Source organism: Bos grunniens, chromosome X, assembly GCF_055505025.1.
Source record: "Bos grunniens cultivar Pamir isolate PY7600 chromosome X, Bosgru_T2T1.0, whole genome shotgun sequence".
Taxonomy (NCBI): domain Eukaryota; kingdom Metazoa; phylum Chordata; class Mammalia; order Artiodactyla; family Bovidae; genus Bos; species Bos grunniens.
The window spans coordinates 121362973-121378201 of NC_141194.1; the positions used below are offsets into that span (position 1 = coordinate 121362973).

Consider the following 15229-nt stretch of genomic DNA (forward strand, 5'->3'; position numbering starts at 1 on the left):
AAATGAGGACTACCTCAGAGACCTCTGGGACAATGTTAAATGCCCCAATATTCAAATCATAGGAGTCCCAGAAGAAGAAGACAAAAAGAAAGACCATGAGAAAATACTTGAGGAGATAATTGTTGAAAACTTCCCTAAAATGGGGAAGGAAATAGTCACCCAAGTCCAAGAAACCCAGAGAGTCCCAAACAGGATAACCTCAAGGCAAGACACTCCAAGACACATATTAATCAAATTAACAATGATCAAACACAAAGAACAAATATTAAAAGCAGCAAGGGAAAAACAACAAATAACACACAAGGGGATTCCCATAAGGATACCAGCTGATCTTTCAATAGTAACTCTTCAGGCCAGAAGGGAATGGTAGGACATACTTAAAGTGAAGAAAGAAAATAACCTACAGCTCAGATTACTGAAACCAGCAAGGATCTCATTCAAATATGAAGGAGAAATCAAAAGCTTTACAGACAAGCAAAAGCTGAGAGAATTCAGCACCACCAAACCAGCCCTTCAACAAATGCTAAAGGATCTTCTCTTGACAGGAAACACAGAAAGGGTGTATAAACTCAAGCCCATGGCAACGGGATCATACTTATCAGTAATTACCTTAAATGTAGGTGGGTTGAATGCCCCAACCAAAAGACAAAGACTAGCTGAATGGATACAAAAACAAGACCCTTATATATGTTGTCTACAAGAGACCCACCTCGAAACAAGGGACCCATACAGACTGAAAGTGAAGGGCTAGAAAAAGATATTCCATGCAAATGGAGACCAAAAGAAAGCAGGAGTAGCAATATTCATTTCAGATAAAATAGACTTTAAAACAGATGCTGTGCAAAGAGACAAAGAAGGACACTACATAATAATTAAAGGATCAATCCAGGAAGAAGATATAACAATTATAAATATATATGCACCCAACATAGAAGCACCGCAATATGTAAGACAAATGCTAATAAGTATGAAAGGGGAAATTAACAATGACACAATAATAGGGGGAGACTTTAATAGCCCAATCACACCTATGGATAGTTCAACTAAACAGAAAATTAACAAAGAAACACAAACTTTAAATGATACAATTGACCAGTTAGACCTAATTGATATCTATAGGACGTTTCACCCCAAAACAATGAATTTCACCTTTTTCTCAAGTGCACACGGAACCTTCTTAAGGATAGATCACATCCTGGGCCATAAATCTGGCCTTGGCATATTCAAAAAAACTGAAATCATTCCAAGCATCTTTTGTGACCACAATGCAGTAAGATTAGATATCAATTACAGGAGAAAAACTATTAAAAATTCCAACATATGGAGGCTGAAAATACACGCGGCTGAATAACCAACAAATCACAGAAGAAATCAAAAAAGAAATCAAAATATGCATAGAAACGAATGAAAATGAAAACACAACAACCCCAAACCTATGGGACACTGTAAAATCAGTGCTAAGGGGAAGGTTCATAGCAATACATGCTTACCTCAAGAAACAAGAAAAAAGTCACATAAATAACCTAACTCTACACCTAAAGCAACTAGAAAAGGAAGAAATGAAGAACCCCAGGGTTAGTAGAAGGAAAGAAATCTTAAAAATTGGGGCAGAAATAATTGCAAAAGAAACAAAAGAGACCATAGCAAAAATCAACAAAGCCAAAAGCTGGTTCTTTGAGAAGATAAATAAAACTGACAAACCATTAGCAAGACTCATCAAGAAACAAAGGGAGAAAAACCTAATTAACAAAATTAGACATGAAAACGGAGAGATCACAACAGACAACACACAAATACAAAGGATCATAAGAGACTATTACGAGCAACTATATGCCAATAAAATGGACAACTTGGAAGAAATGGACAAATTCTTAGAAAAGTACAACTTTCCAAAACTGAACCAGGAAGAAATAGAACAATCTTAACAGACCCCATCAGAAGCATGGAAATTGAAACTGTAATCAGAAATCTTCCAGCAAACAAAAGCCCAGGTCCAGACGGCTTCACAGCTTAATTTGACCAAAAATTTAGAAAGGAGCTAACACTTATCCTACTTAAACTCTTCCAGAAAATTGCAGAGGAAGGTAAACTTCCAAACTCATTCTATGAGGCCACCATCATCCTAACAGGAAAACCTGACAAAGATGCCACACACACAAAAAGAAAACTATAGGCCAATATCACTGGTGAACATAGATGCAAAAATCTTTAACAAAATTCCATCAAACAGAATCTAATAACATATTAAAAAGATCATACATCATGACCAAGTGGGCTTTATCCCAGGGATGCAAGGATTCTTCAATATTCAAAAATCAATCAATGTAATACACATTAACAAACTGACAGATAAAAACCATATGATTATCTCAACAGATGCAAAGAAAGCTGTTGACAAAATTCAACATCCATTTATGACAAAAAAAAAAAAAACCCTCCAGAAAGCAGGAACAGAAGGAACATACCTCAACATAATAAAAGCTATATATGACAAACCCACAGCAAACATTATCCTCAATGGTGAAAAACTGAAAGCATTTCCCCTAAAGTCAGGAACAAGACAAGGGCGCCCACTCTCACTACTACTATTCAACATAGTTTTGGAAGTTTTGGCCACGGCAATCAAAGCAGAAAAAGAAATAAAAGGAATCCATATTGCAGAAGAAGAAGTAAAACTCTCACTGTTTGCAGATGACATGATCCTCTACATAGAAAACCTGAAAGACTACACCAGAAAATTACTAAAGCTAATCAATGAATACAGTAAAGTTGCAGGATATAAAATCAACACACAGAAATCCCTTGCATTCCTATACACTAATAATGAGAAAACAGAAAGAGAAATTAAGGAAACAATTCCATTCACCATTGCAACGAAAAGAATAAAATACTTAGGAATATATCTACCTAAAGAAACAAAAGACCTATATTTAGAAAATGATAAAACACTGGTGAAAGAAATCAAAGACGACACAAATAGATGGAGAAATATACCATGTTCATGGATCAGAAGAATCAATATTGTGAAAATGAGTATACTACCCAAAGTAGTCTATAGATTCAATGCAAACCCCATCAAGCTACCAATGGTATTTTTCACAGAGCTAGGACAAATACTTTCACAATTGGTATGGAAACACAGAAACCTCGAATAGCCAAAGCAATTTTGAGAAAGAAGAATGGAACTGGAGGAATCAACCTGCCTGACTTCAGGCTCTACTACAAAGCCACAGTCATCAACACAGTATGGCACTGGCAAAAAGACAGAAATATAGAACAATGGAACAAAATAGAAAGCCCAGAGTTAAATCCACACATCTGTGGGCACCTTATCTTTGACAAAGGAGGCATGAATATACAATGGAGAAAACACAATCTCTCTAACAAGTGGTGCTGGGAAAACTGGTCAACAACTTGAAAAAGAGTGAAACTAGAACACTTTCTAACACCATATGCAAGAATAAAGTCAAAATGGATTAAAGATCTAAACATAAGACCAGAAATTATAAAACTCCTAGAGGAAAACATTAGAAAAGGCAATGGCACCCCACTCCAGTACTCTTGCCTGGAAAATCCCATGGACAGAGGAGCCTGGTAGGCTGCAGTCCGTGGGGTCGCTAGGAGTCGGATACGACTGAGCGACTTCCTTTCACTTTTCACTTTCACGCATTGGAGAAGGAAATGGCAACTCACTCCAGTGTTCTTACCTGGAGAATCCCAGAGATGGGGGAGCCTGCTGGGCTTCCGTCTATGGGGTCTCACAGAGTCAGACACGACTGAAGCGACTTAGAAGGAGTAGCAGTAGCAGAGGAAAACATAGGCAAAACACTCTCTGACATAAATCACAGCAGGATCCTCTAGGACCCACCTCCCAGAATATTGGAAACAAAAGCAAAAATAAAGAAATGGGACCTAATTAATATTAAAAGCTTCTGCACAACAAAAGAAACTATAAGCAAGGTGAAAAGACAGCCTTCAAAATGGGAAAAAATAATAGCAAATGAAGCAACTGACAAACAACTAATCTCAAAAATATACAAGCAACTCCTGAAGCTCAATTCCATAAAAATAAACGACCCAATCAAAAAATGGGCCAAAGAACTAAACAGACATTTCTCCAAAGAAGACATACAGATGGCTAACAAATACATGAAAAGATGCTCAACATCACTCATTATCAGAGAAATGCAAATCAAAATTACTATGAGATACCAGTTCATGCCAGTCAGAATGGCTGCTACCCAAAAGTCTAAAACCAATAAATGCTGGAGAGGGTGTGGAGAAAAGGGAACCCTCTTACACTGTTGGTGGGAATGCAAACTAGTACAGCCACTATGGAGAACAGTGTGGAGATTCCTTAAAAAACTGGAAATAGAACTGCCATATGACCCAGCAATCCCACTGCAGGGCATACACACGAAGGAAACCAGAATTGAAAGAGACACATGTACCCCAATGTTTGTTGCAGCACTGTTTATAATAGCCAGAACATGGAAGCAACCTAGATGTCCATCAGCAGAGGAATGGATAAGAAAGCTGTGGTACATATACACAATGGAGTATTACTCAGCCGTTAAAAAGAATGCATTTGAATCAGTTCTAATGAGGTGGATGAAACTGGAGCCTATTATACAGAGTGAAGTAAGCCAGAAAGAAAAACACCAATCAGATCAGATCAGATCAGTCACTCAGTCATGTCCGAATCTTTGCGACCCCATGAATCCCAGCACGCCAGGCCTCCCTGTCCATCACCAACTCCCGGAGTTCACTCAGACTCACGTTCATCGAGTCAGTGATGCCATCCAGCCATCTCATCCTCTGTTGTCCCCTTCTCCTCTTGCCCCCAATCCCTCCCAGCATCAGAGTCTTTTCCAATGAGTCAGCTCTTCGCATGAGGTGGCCAAAGTACTGGAGTTTCAGCTTTAGCATCATTCCTTCCAAAGAAATCCCAGGGCTGATCTCCTTCAGAATGAACTGGTTGGATCTCCTTGCAGTCCAAGGGACTCTCAAGAGTCTTCTCCAACACCACAGTTCAATGGCATCAATTCTTCGGCGCTCAGCCTTCTTCACAGTCCAACTCTCACATCCATACATGACCACAGGAAAAACCATAACCTTGACTAGATGGTCCTTTGTTGGCAAAGTAATGTCTCTGCTTTTGAATATGCTATCTAGGTTGGTCATAAATTTCCTTCCAAGGAGCAAGCATCCTTTAATTTCATGGCTGCAGTCACCATCTGCAGTGAATTTGGAGCCCAGAAAAATAAAGTATGGCACTGTTTCCACTCTTTCCCCACCTATTTCCCATAAAGTGATGGGACCGGATGCCATCAGGAAGTTCACGGTTCACATATTGCTGAAGCCTGGCTTGGAGAATTTTAAGCATTATTTTACTAGCATGTGAGATGAGTGCAATTGTGCGGTAGTTAGAGCATTTTTTGGCATTTCCTTTCTTTGGGAGTGGAATGAAAACTGACCTTTTCCAGTCCTGTGGCCACTGCTGAGTTTTCCATATTTGCTGGCAAATTGAGTGCAGCACTTTCACAGCATCATCTTTCAGGATTTGGAATAGCTCAACTGGAATTTCATCACCTCCACTAGCTTTGTTCATAGTGATGCTTTCTAAGGCCCGCTTGACTTCGCATTCCAGGATGTCTGGCTCTAGGTCAGTGATCACACCATCGTGATTATCTGGGTCGTGAAGATCTTTTTGTACAGTTCTTCTGTGTTTTCTTGCCATCTCTTCTTAATATCTTCTGCTTCTGTTAGGTCCATACCATTTCTGTCCTTTATCGAGCCCATCTGTGCATCAAATGTTCCTTTGGTATCTCTGATTTTCTTGAAGAGATCTCTAGTCTGTCCCATTCTGTTGTTTTCCTCTATTTCTTTGCATTGATCGCTGAAGAAGGCTTTCTTATCTCTTCTTGCTATTCTTTGGAACTCTGCATTCAGATGTTTATATCTTTCCTTTTCTCCTTTGCTTTTCACTTCTCTTCTTTTCACAGCTATTTGTAAGGCCTCCCCAGACAGCCATTTTGCTTTATTGCATTTCTTCTCCATGGGGATGGTCTTGATCCCTGTCTCCTGTACAATGTCACGAACCCCATTCCATAGCTCATCAGGCACTCTTATCTATCAGATCTAGTCCCTTAAATCTATTTCTCACTTCCACTGTATAATCATAAGGGATTTGATTTAGGTCATACCTGAATGGTCTAGTGGTTTTCCCTACTTTCTTCAATTTAAGTCTGAATTTGGCAATAAGTAGTTCATGGTCTGAGCCACAGTCAGCTCCCAGTCTTGCTTTTGCTGACTGTATAGAGCTTCTCCATCTTTGGCTGCAAAGAATATAATCAATCTGATTTCAGTGTTGACCATCTGGTGATGTCCATGTGTAGAGTCTTCTCTTGTGTTGTTGGAAGAGGGTGTTTGCTATGACCAGTGCATTTTCTTGGCAAAACTCTATTAGTCTTTGCCCTGCTTCATTCCGTATTCCAAGGCTAAATTTGCCTCTGTTACTTCAGGTGTTTCTTGACATCCTACTTTTGCATTCCAGTCCCCTATAACGAAAAGGACATCTTTTTTGTGGGTTAGTTCTAAAAGCTGTTGTAGGTCTTCATAGAACCATTCAACTTCAGCTTCTTCAGCATTACTGGTTGGGGGATAGACTTGGATTACTGTGATATTGAATGGTTTGCCTTGGAAATGAACAGAGATCATTCTGTCGTTTTTGAGATTGCGTCCAAGTACTGCATTTTGGACTCCTTTGTTGACCATGATGGCTACTCCATTTCTTCTGAGGGATTCCTGCCCGCAATACTGGATATAATGGTCATCTGAGTTAAATTCACCCATTCCAGTCCATTTCAGTTCGCTGATTCCTAGAATGTCGACATTCACTCTTGTCATTTCTTGTTTGACCACTTCCAATTTGCCTTGATTCATGGACCTGACATTCCAGGTTCCTATGCAATATTGCTCTTTACAGAATCAGACATTGCTTCTATCACCAGTCACATTCACAGCTGGGTATTCTTTTTGCCCTGGCTCCATCCCTTCATTCTTTCTGGAGTTATTTTTCCACTGATCTCCAGTAGCATATTGGGCACCTACTGACCTGGGGAGTTTCTCTTTCAGTATCCTATCATTTTACCTTTTCGTACTGTTCATGGGATTCTCAACGCAAGAATACTGAAGTGGTTTGCCATTCCCTTCTACAGTGGACCACAGTCTGTCAGATCTCTCCACCATGACCCGCCCATCTTGGGTTGCCCTACGGGCATGGCTTAGTTTCATTGAGTTAGACAAGGCTGTGGTCCTAGTGTGATTAGATTGACTAGTTTTCTGTCAGTATGGTTTCAGTGTGTCTGCCCTCTGACGCCCTCTTGCAACCCCTACTGTCTTACTTGGGTTTCTCTTACCTTGGGCGTGGGGTATCTCTTCACGGCTGCTCCAGCAAAGTGCAGCCAATGCTCCTTACCTTGGACGAGGGGTATCTCCTCACTGCCACCCTTCCTGACCTTCACCATGGGATAGTTCCTCTAGGCCCTCCTGTGCCTGGGCAGCCATGGCCTGGGGTTGGTCCTCCCGGCCACCGCCCCTGGCTTCGGGCATGGGGGCGTGGGGTAGCTCCTCCAGCCCGCCCGCCACCCTTGGCCTTGGGCTTAAGGGCATGGGGTATCTCCTCCCGGCCGCCCCCCCCTGACTCGGAAGTGGGGTAACTCCTCTTGGCCACCGCCCTTTGGGCATGGGGTCCTCTTGGCTTCTGCCCCTGACCTCGGACGTTGGGTAACTCCTCTTGGCTGCGTTTTAGCGCGCACGTTGCAGCCACCTGGAATTTAGAAAGATGGTAATGATGACCCTGTATGTGAGACAGCAAAAGAGACACAGAGGCGCAGAACAGTCTTTTGGACTCTGTGGCAGAGGGCGAGGGTGGGATGATTTGGGAAAATGGCATTGAAACATGTATATTATCGTATGTGAAATGAATCACCAGTCCAGGTTTGATGCATGATACAGGGTGCTTGGGGCTGGTGCACTGGGATGACCCAGTAGGATAGGATGGGGAGGGAGGTGGGAGGGGGGTCCAGGATGGGGAACACGTGTACCCCCATGGTGGATTCATGTCAATGTATGGCAAAACCAATACAATATTGTAAAGTAATTAGCCTCCAATTAAAATAAATAAATTTATACACTTTAAAAAAAGAAACATGTATATTACCATATGTAAAATAGATGACCAGTGCAAGTCCAATGCATCAAGCACGGCACTCAAAACCAGTGCTCTGGAAAACCGAGAGGGATGGAGTGGGAAGGGAGTGGGGAGGGGGGTTCAGGATGTGGGGGTCACATGTACACCCATGGCTGATTCATGCTGATGTATGGCAAAACCCACCACAATATTGTAAAGTAACTATCCTTCAATTAAAATACGAGATGCCAGTCCAGGTTCAATGCACGATGCTGGATGCTTGGGGCTGGTGCACTGGGACGACCCAGAGGGATGGTATGGGGAGGGAGGAGGGAGGAGGGTTCAGGATGGGGAACACATGTATACCTGTGGTGGATTCATTTTGATATTTGGCAAAACTAATACAATTATGTAAGGTTTAAAAATAAAATAAAATTAATTAAATTAACAGTAAAAAAAAAAAAGAAAAAAAAAAAGAAGGAAATAATTTTAAAATAAATAAATAAATAAAACACACACACAAAAACCCACCTCAGATCAAGGGTCATCTCCTCCAGGACTCCCCACTTTGAAGAGATAGTCCTTTTGCATGATCTTGTGGCACTGTATCCTGTGACATCACAGCCTGCATATGACATTACACACCCTGTGTGCATGCATGCTAAGTCACTTCAGTCATGTCCAATGCTGTGTGACCCTGTGGACTGCAGCCTGCCAGACTCCTCTGTCCATGGGATTCTCCAGACAGGAATACTGGGGTGGGTTACCGTGCCCCCCACCTCCAGGGGATCTTCCCAACCTAGGGATTGAATCCACATCTCTTACATTGGCAGGCGGGTTCTTTACCACTAGCGATGCCTGGAAATCCCATTATATACACCGTGCTGTGCTGTGCTCTGCTGTGCTGCTGCTTAGTTGCTCAGTCATGTCTGACTCTGCAACTCCACGGACTGCAGCCCGCCAGGCTCCTCTGTCCATGAGGATTCTCCAGGCAAGAATACTGGCATGGGTTTCCATGTCCTTCTCCAGGGGATCTTCCCAACCCAGGGATTGAACCCAGGTCTCCCACATTACAGGTGGATTCTTTACTGTCTGAGTCACCTGGGGAGCCCAAGAATACTGGAATTGGTAGCCTATCCCTTCTCCAGGGGATCTTCCTGACCCAGGAATCAAACCTGGTTCTCCTGCATTATAGGCAGATTCTTCACCAGCTGAGCGACCAGGGAAGCCCCATTACATAACCTAGTGATTGGTTATTTACATGTCTGTCTCTCCCTTTAGATTTCCAACTCTTAAAGGCAGGGACTGTGACTGTCTGAATGCTCATGCTTAACACAAAGCTTCCTGTCACATAGATCTCCAGCATGCTTTTGTTGAAGCAATGAATCGTCCTTGCTACCTCTCTCTCCCTCATGCCCTATGGCCTGCCCTTCCTGAAATCCTACCCACATCAAAAGACTCCTCCAATACATTGATTACTCTCCATCTTTACCACTCTGCTTCAAGCCACCATCCTCTATCAGGTGGACCTACATAACAGCCTTCTAACTGTCAAAATTACTTTAACCCTAGCAATCTAGTTCCGATATAAGAGCTGGGGGGGGGGGGGGGCTGGGGTTGGGTCTAAAATAGAGAGCTCATCATGTCACTCACTAGCCAGAAAGTCTTTAGTGGTACCCATTAAAAGCAGCTCAATAAAAAGCTTGAGGGACATTAAAAATCTTAATTTTAGTAAGAAAAATTCCTACAAACTTATACCCCAGGATGATTTAACCTCTAAAACACATTAAGAACTACTATAGGGCTGTAAGGTGCCTCCTTAACATTTAACAAAGAAAAATAGTTCTTCAGTATCTAGAGCTAACTCATTTTCTCTGCCTTCTGTGCTTAATAATGCCTCAAACTTTTTGGTTCAAATCTGATAGAATATTTGATGTCATGGAGAAATAAAGGATTAAAAGTCTTTTCATAGTATTTGTACCCAGGAGCTCATGTGTCACCATGGTGAGATTATGCTGTCAGGATATGACATAGAATGATTATGAAGTCATAGGCCCCTAAAACAAGCTGAGTCATGTTAAATTCAGCAGTTTCCTTGGGAGAGGAAACAGGACAACAAGGTCCTGGACATGAATCTCTTCATTTATGTCCTCCTTTTATCAATTTGGACAAGTAGTTGTTTAGATAGAAATGAAAGCAATGGATCTGCTACTGCAGGTATGTCCCTAACCTTAAAACCTAGAAATTATGATCTATTATGTTAAATGTATTCCAGTACTTAATTAGACAAGCTAGCTGTGTGTAAGAAATCTGCTGTTTATTCTACTTTACTATGAGAAGGTCTTCGAGAATTTCTAGGACAACACCTGAAAGTTTTACTTCTGTGTAAACATTCCAAACATAGAAACATGAAGAGTACAGCCTTACTGTCCCCTTTCATTCCCCTTCCCCACCCAATCCACCAACCCCTGCACCTCCCCCACCAGCCACATCAGAAAATTCTATGTGAATGAATCTAGCATGGTACCTAACACATAGTAGGTTTCAAGAACTGTGTTTTCTTGTCCCATCCCTTTTCCCACCATACACGTTCACACAGACATCAACACTCCAGTGCATTCACACATTCAAATACCTAGGTAATGGGTTGAACAAGCCACGATGTGGGGTAACCTAGGTAATTATACTGATTAGCCAAAGACAGCTCCCAGATTTGGCTTGTAGACTGTGACTGGCTGGGGAGGTGATAGAGGGAGGAAAATGACAGTGGTTATCATGCTTAAAGAAATAATTGATGATGAGATTTGACTTGGATCTACAGTAACAAACCCCCATCAAAATGGAAGCAAACTTGGTTCCCAAGCACATGTTCTGATGATACATGTTCTTTCATAGTAACTACACGTGCTGAATTCAAGCAGACCAAACTGCAGGAATTATGGCGACGTCTACTCATTATTATAATTGGTACCCTTATCACTGGCTATATGGTCACGTGTACCTGCTTGCTTCACTATAGCTGTGATAGCGAGGAAGCCCATAAAGCAGCCAAGTAAGTCTTACACCTTTGAATAAAAGTACAAGGTTGTGGGGAGGCACGCGTTCTTCACTATACTCTATAACTGTGAGAGCGGGGAAGTCCCCAAAGCAGCCACATTAAGTCTTACACCTTTGAACTAAAAATACAAAGTGGCGGGGTGTAAGGGTGAGGTGAGGAGGTGGGTGTGCACGCGCATGAAGAACTGTACCTGCACACGCATGCGCACTCACACGTAAGCGGGTTCACTGTTGTTTTGTTACTTACCATTAACTTGAGACTTCAGAAGAGCTACCAACATCTTGTGGGCTGGATATGTTCACTTAAATGAAGCTCTTAAATTATCTCAAGTACATTATCAACTTTAGCCAAAACTATCTCCTATTCAGGGTTCACTTGAGCCCCAGGCTGCTAATTTCATTGTAAGTTGAGTCTATGAAAAGAGGGAATGACTATCTAAATAAGACAGAATCAAAATCTCAGGGGAGAAGGAGTTGGGTCTCTGCATTCCAAAGATAGTAACACATTTTGGATAATCTATCATTTTGAGATGTAATAACATGAAAAATTTTCAACTGTGTTCAGTGATTCTAGTCCCTGGCTTTAATATAGGAGGACTAGGCTGGCACTTGGTATACTGGGTCTCTAAAAATTTCCCAATCCAAGGACTGGTGACTGAAATATACCACTGTTCTATTCCTTCAGTTTTAGAGTTAGCATGTGAGGATTAATATGTATGGTTACAAACCTTGATGGTGTAAATATGATAGGAAAACAATGAATTTGGTCTAAGACTTTTTTATGTGACAGGTTGTGACATTTGTGCCTCAGTTGCATATCAACTTGTGGCTTTTTTGTGAAAACTATAATTTCTGGATTAGATAAATTCTCTCTCTCCCTCTCAACAGTAGATTTGAAACAAGTTTGTGTCATTGCATATATAGACTATATGGTTATACATTGTGGTTGACACAGCAAAATTAAGAAAAAGAAAAAGAAAAGCATTCAACACGAGTTCAAATCTGTAACCTGAGTCATAGTTTTCACCACACTCCGATTCTTACTGTGTTCAATTTTCCTGCTAGAGCCACAAAAAGACCACAAGTCTAAATTGACACAATAGCCCATATTTTCTGGTAACAGCAATCTTGCTCCTCTGATTTAAATTGTCATATTCCAAATCCTCTGTATTTTCAGGGACAAGAAAGAAGATATCACCATCAAGGCATCCAGGTCATCTAAAATATCATTTACTGACTCCAAGTCACTGACTGCTGGTCTGGGTGATCCAGAAAGACAATCCGTGGTATCCAGAATAGATAAGTCATCTGGGCCCTCAAGTCCACGAAAAGTTCCTTCAAGTGCAGAAAAGTTAGTCAGGCCCTCGAGTCAAAAAACACCATCCAAGCCATCAGCTCCCAAAAAAGTGTTAGGATCACCCCCCCAGGAAAAGTTGCATAGAACATGCAGTCCAAAAAAGGCACATAGGCAGGCTCATGCCCATAAGCTAGTCAGTCAGGTCAGTCCATCCTATCCAGAGAAAGCCATCAAGTCAACTTGGCCACCAAGTCTACAGTGTCGGGTCAAGCCAACCAAAACTCCTCTACCCTATCCAAAGAATCAAAGCTTCCCTGAGCAATCAAGTGTAGATAAACTGACCAAACGCCAGAGATATCTTAAACTAAAATGCCCAGCTAGTGCAGGTAGGGCAGAAATATTATCTAGGCCTCATCCAGTGAAGTTTTGTCGATGCTACAAGGAAAAGTGCCTTGTTTGCAGAGCTGTTTCTGAGCCGTTCATCACTCATGTTTCAGACGCAAATAAAAAGCATGTTCCAGTTACACTGTTTTCACGGGAATTGAAGCACTTTTACAAGTCGTATAAAAAGAAACAACCCAAATACAACACAGTGTATGGCAACATGAGTGACAGTGATATCACAACATACAACAGTGATGGTGAGAGTGACAGGGAGGTGATTATAATGTGCAATATAAAATGCAAGGAAGACATGTATAAAAACTCCCAAAATAATTAAGGGATCAAAAGAAAGACCACCCATGCAGAAGCAAGCTTCTATGAATTATTATATGCTCACCATATTTAAGAACCTGGTAGAGGAAAACTCCACTTGGTATCACTATTGAGATTAGACTTATATCCATCTCGAGGCAATTTACTTGAAAAATAGTAAATAAATGTGTGACATAACAACTGATTTTGTTGTAATTATTATTGTATTTTAGAGGTATAAATCTCTTTGGGAGGTATCTTAGATCTACTTGGGCAAATTCTGGAGATGGTGAGGGACAGGGAAACCCAGCCTGCTGCAGTCCATGGGGTCACACAGAGTTGGACACGACTTGATGGCTGAACAACAACAATGTAAATCTGGTCACTTGGATGGGCTTCCCAGCTGGTGCAGTGGTAAAGAATCCACCTGCCAATGGAAGAGATGTGGGTTTGATCCCTGGGTTGGGAAGATCCTTTGGAGGAGGAAATAGCAACCCACTCCAGTAGTCTTGCCTGGGAAATTCTATGGACAGAGGAGTCTGAAGGGCTACAGTTGATGGGGTCGATAAAAGTTGGACACAGGCACAGGGTTAAATGTGAACCACAGTCACACACACACACACACACACACACACACACAAATATAGAAAGGTATTACAAGATGGGTGCCCTGGGCTCCTCTTTCCCTTGGATTAGCCCTCAACTGAAGTCTCAACCCAACTATCTTTTAAATTTTGACAGAGTGTCCTCACAGTCTAAGACTGTCTTTCTCTGGTGCCCAGTGTGTGGCGGAAATGGCTCTGTGTGCTTGATTCTGGCTGCACTGGGGAAATTCCTGATAGTTATTTCCTTTTTTAAAACATATTTATTTGACCATGCCAGTTCTTAGTTGTGGCATGCAAACCCTTGGCTGCAGCATGTGATTCTCTGACCAGGGATAGAACCCAGACCCCCTGCATTGGGAGTGTGGAGTTTTAGCCACTGAACCACCAGGGAAGTCCCAATACTCATTTCTAATACCACTGCCTCTGATGACTGCTACCAAAGTAAGGGTCCAGGCTCCAGCCCCCACTCTCAAGGTTTTTGATTCTTTTGGTTACCCTTCAAATTGATAAAGAGAGTTTGCCCTGTTGTGCATTCTCAGAATGGCCCAGATAGAGGTCAGATATCTACCCATTTTCTTCACAGGGTACCTTCTTACTTAGAATCCAGAGGGCTGGGAGGCCAGGGGAAAACCTTGGAGTTATATTTTCTAGCTTCCTCACTGATGAGAGGTTATCCCTGCCCACTTCCAAGAGCATGGTTCAGAAAAACAGACAAAATCCTGCAGTCCCAGCCTATATTCTAGTACAGTGAGGTCAGTCCCCTGTCACATTCAGCAGGGTCAGTTAAATTCCATAGCTAGCATATATTGGATGTGTACTACTTGCCAGACATTGTACTAAGTCCCTTTATGTCCGGGATATCTGAAGGCCACCCTCCCCTCAATTTTACTGATTTAGAAAAAGGACTCACAAGACTCAAAAGCAGATTATAGTCATGGCTGAGGTTTATTAGAGCAAAAATATACAAATCAACAGCAACAGGAAAAAGATGTCTTTTCGGATGAATCAGAGAGTTTGGACATGCGCTTTTGAGTACTTGCCCCTCTGGGGCCACCTAGGACATTCTCTCTTCTCTAGCAACAAACTAGAGGCATGTGTGCAACATGGCTCTGCCCAGGGAAGCCTCAGCATCTGAGGCTTTTATTGAGAACAGGTCCCATAGGTACATCATGCTCCATAACCAGATATGGCAAGTGAAACTCAGGATCCCAACAATGACACCAGATGCACATTATTGATGTTGATGTTTGTGCCAAGCAATCAGGTGAACAAAACATGATCATCAACCAATTAACATTAGAACATTCCCCCAGGGATGACCAATAGTCAAATCATGGTTTCCAGTTCCCTTGACATACAAGGACCAAACAACCAGACCTG

General features: G+C 41.8%; 1 protein-coding gene across 1 annotated transcript; it reads left to right on the top strand.

The window, feature by feature from the left end:
• Positions 1-10314: 10314 nt before the first annotated feature.
• LOC147341267 (uncharacterized protein CXorf66 homolog) lies at positions 10315-13442 on the top strand. The gene is made up of 3 exons (XM_086386510.1): positions 10315-10411; positions 11090-11246; positions 12429-13442. Exons 1-3 carry the CDS (start codon positions 10324-10326, stop codon positions 13267-13269), a joined length of 1086 nt encoding a protein of 361 aa, XP_086242636.1. The 5' UTR covers positions 10315-10323; the 3' UTR covers positions 13270-13442.
• The last annotated feature ends 1787 nt before the right edge of the window (positions 13443-15229 follow it).

Bases quoted from the DNA above. Each gene is read 5' to 3' on its own strand.
- LOC147341267 (XM_086386510.1), top strand. From the start codon at position 10,324: ATGAATCTCTTCATTTATGTCCTCCTTTTATCAATTTGGACAAGTAGT. The intron at 10,412-11,089 runs GTATGTCCCTAA...GTTCTTTCATAG, and splicing joins CAATGGATCTGCTACTGCAG to TAACTACACGTGCTGAATTC. The intron at 11,247-12,428 runs GTAAGTCTTACA...CTGTATTTTCAG, and splicing joins GAAGCCCATAAAGCAGCCAA to GGACAAGAAAGAAGATATCA.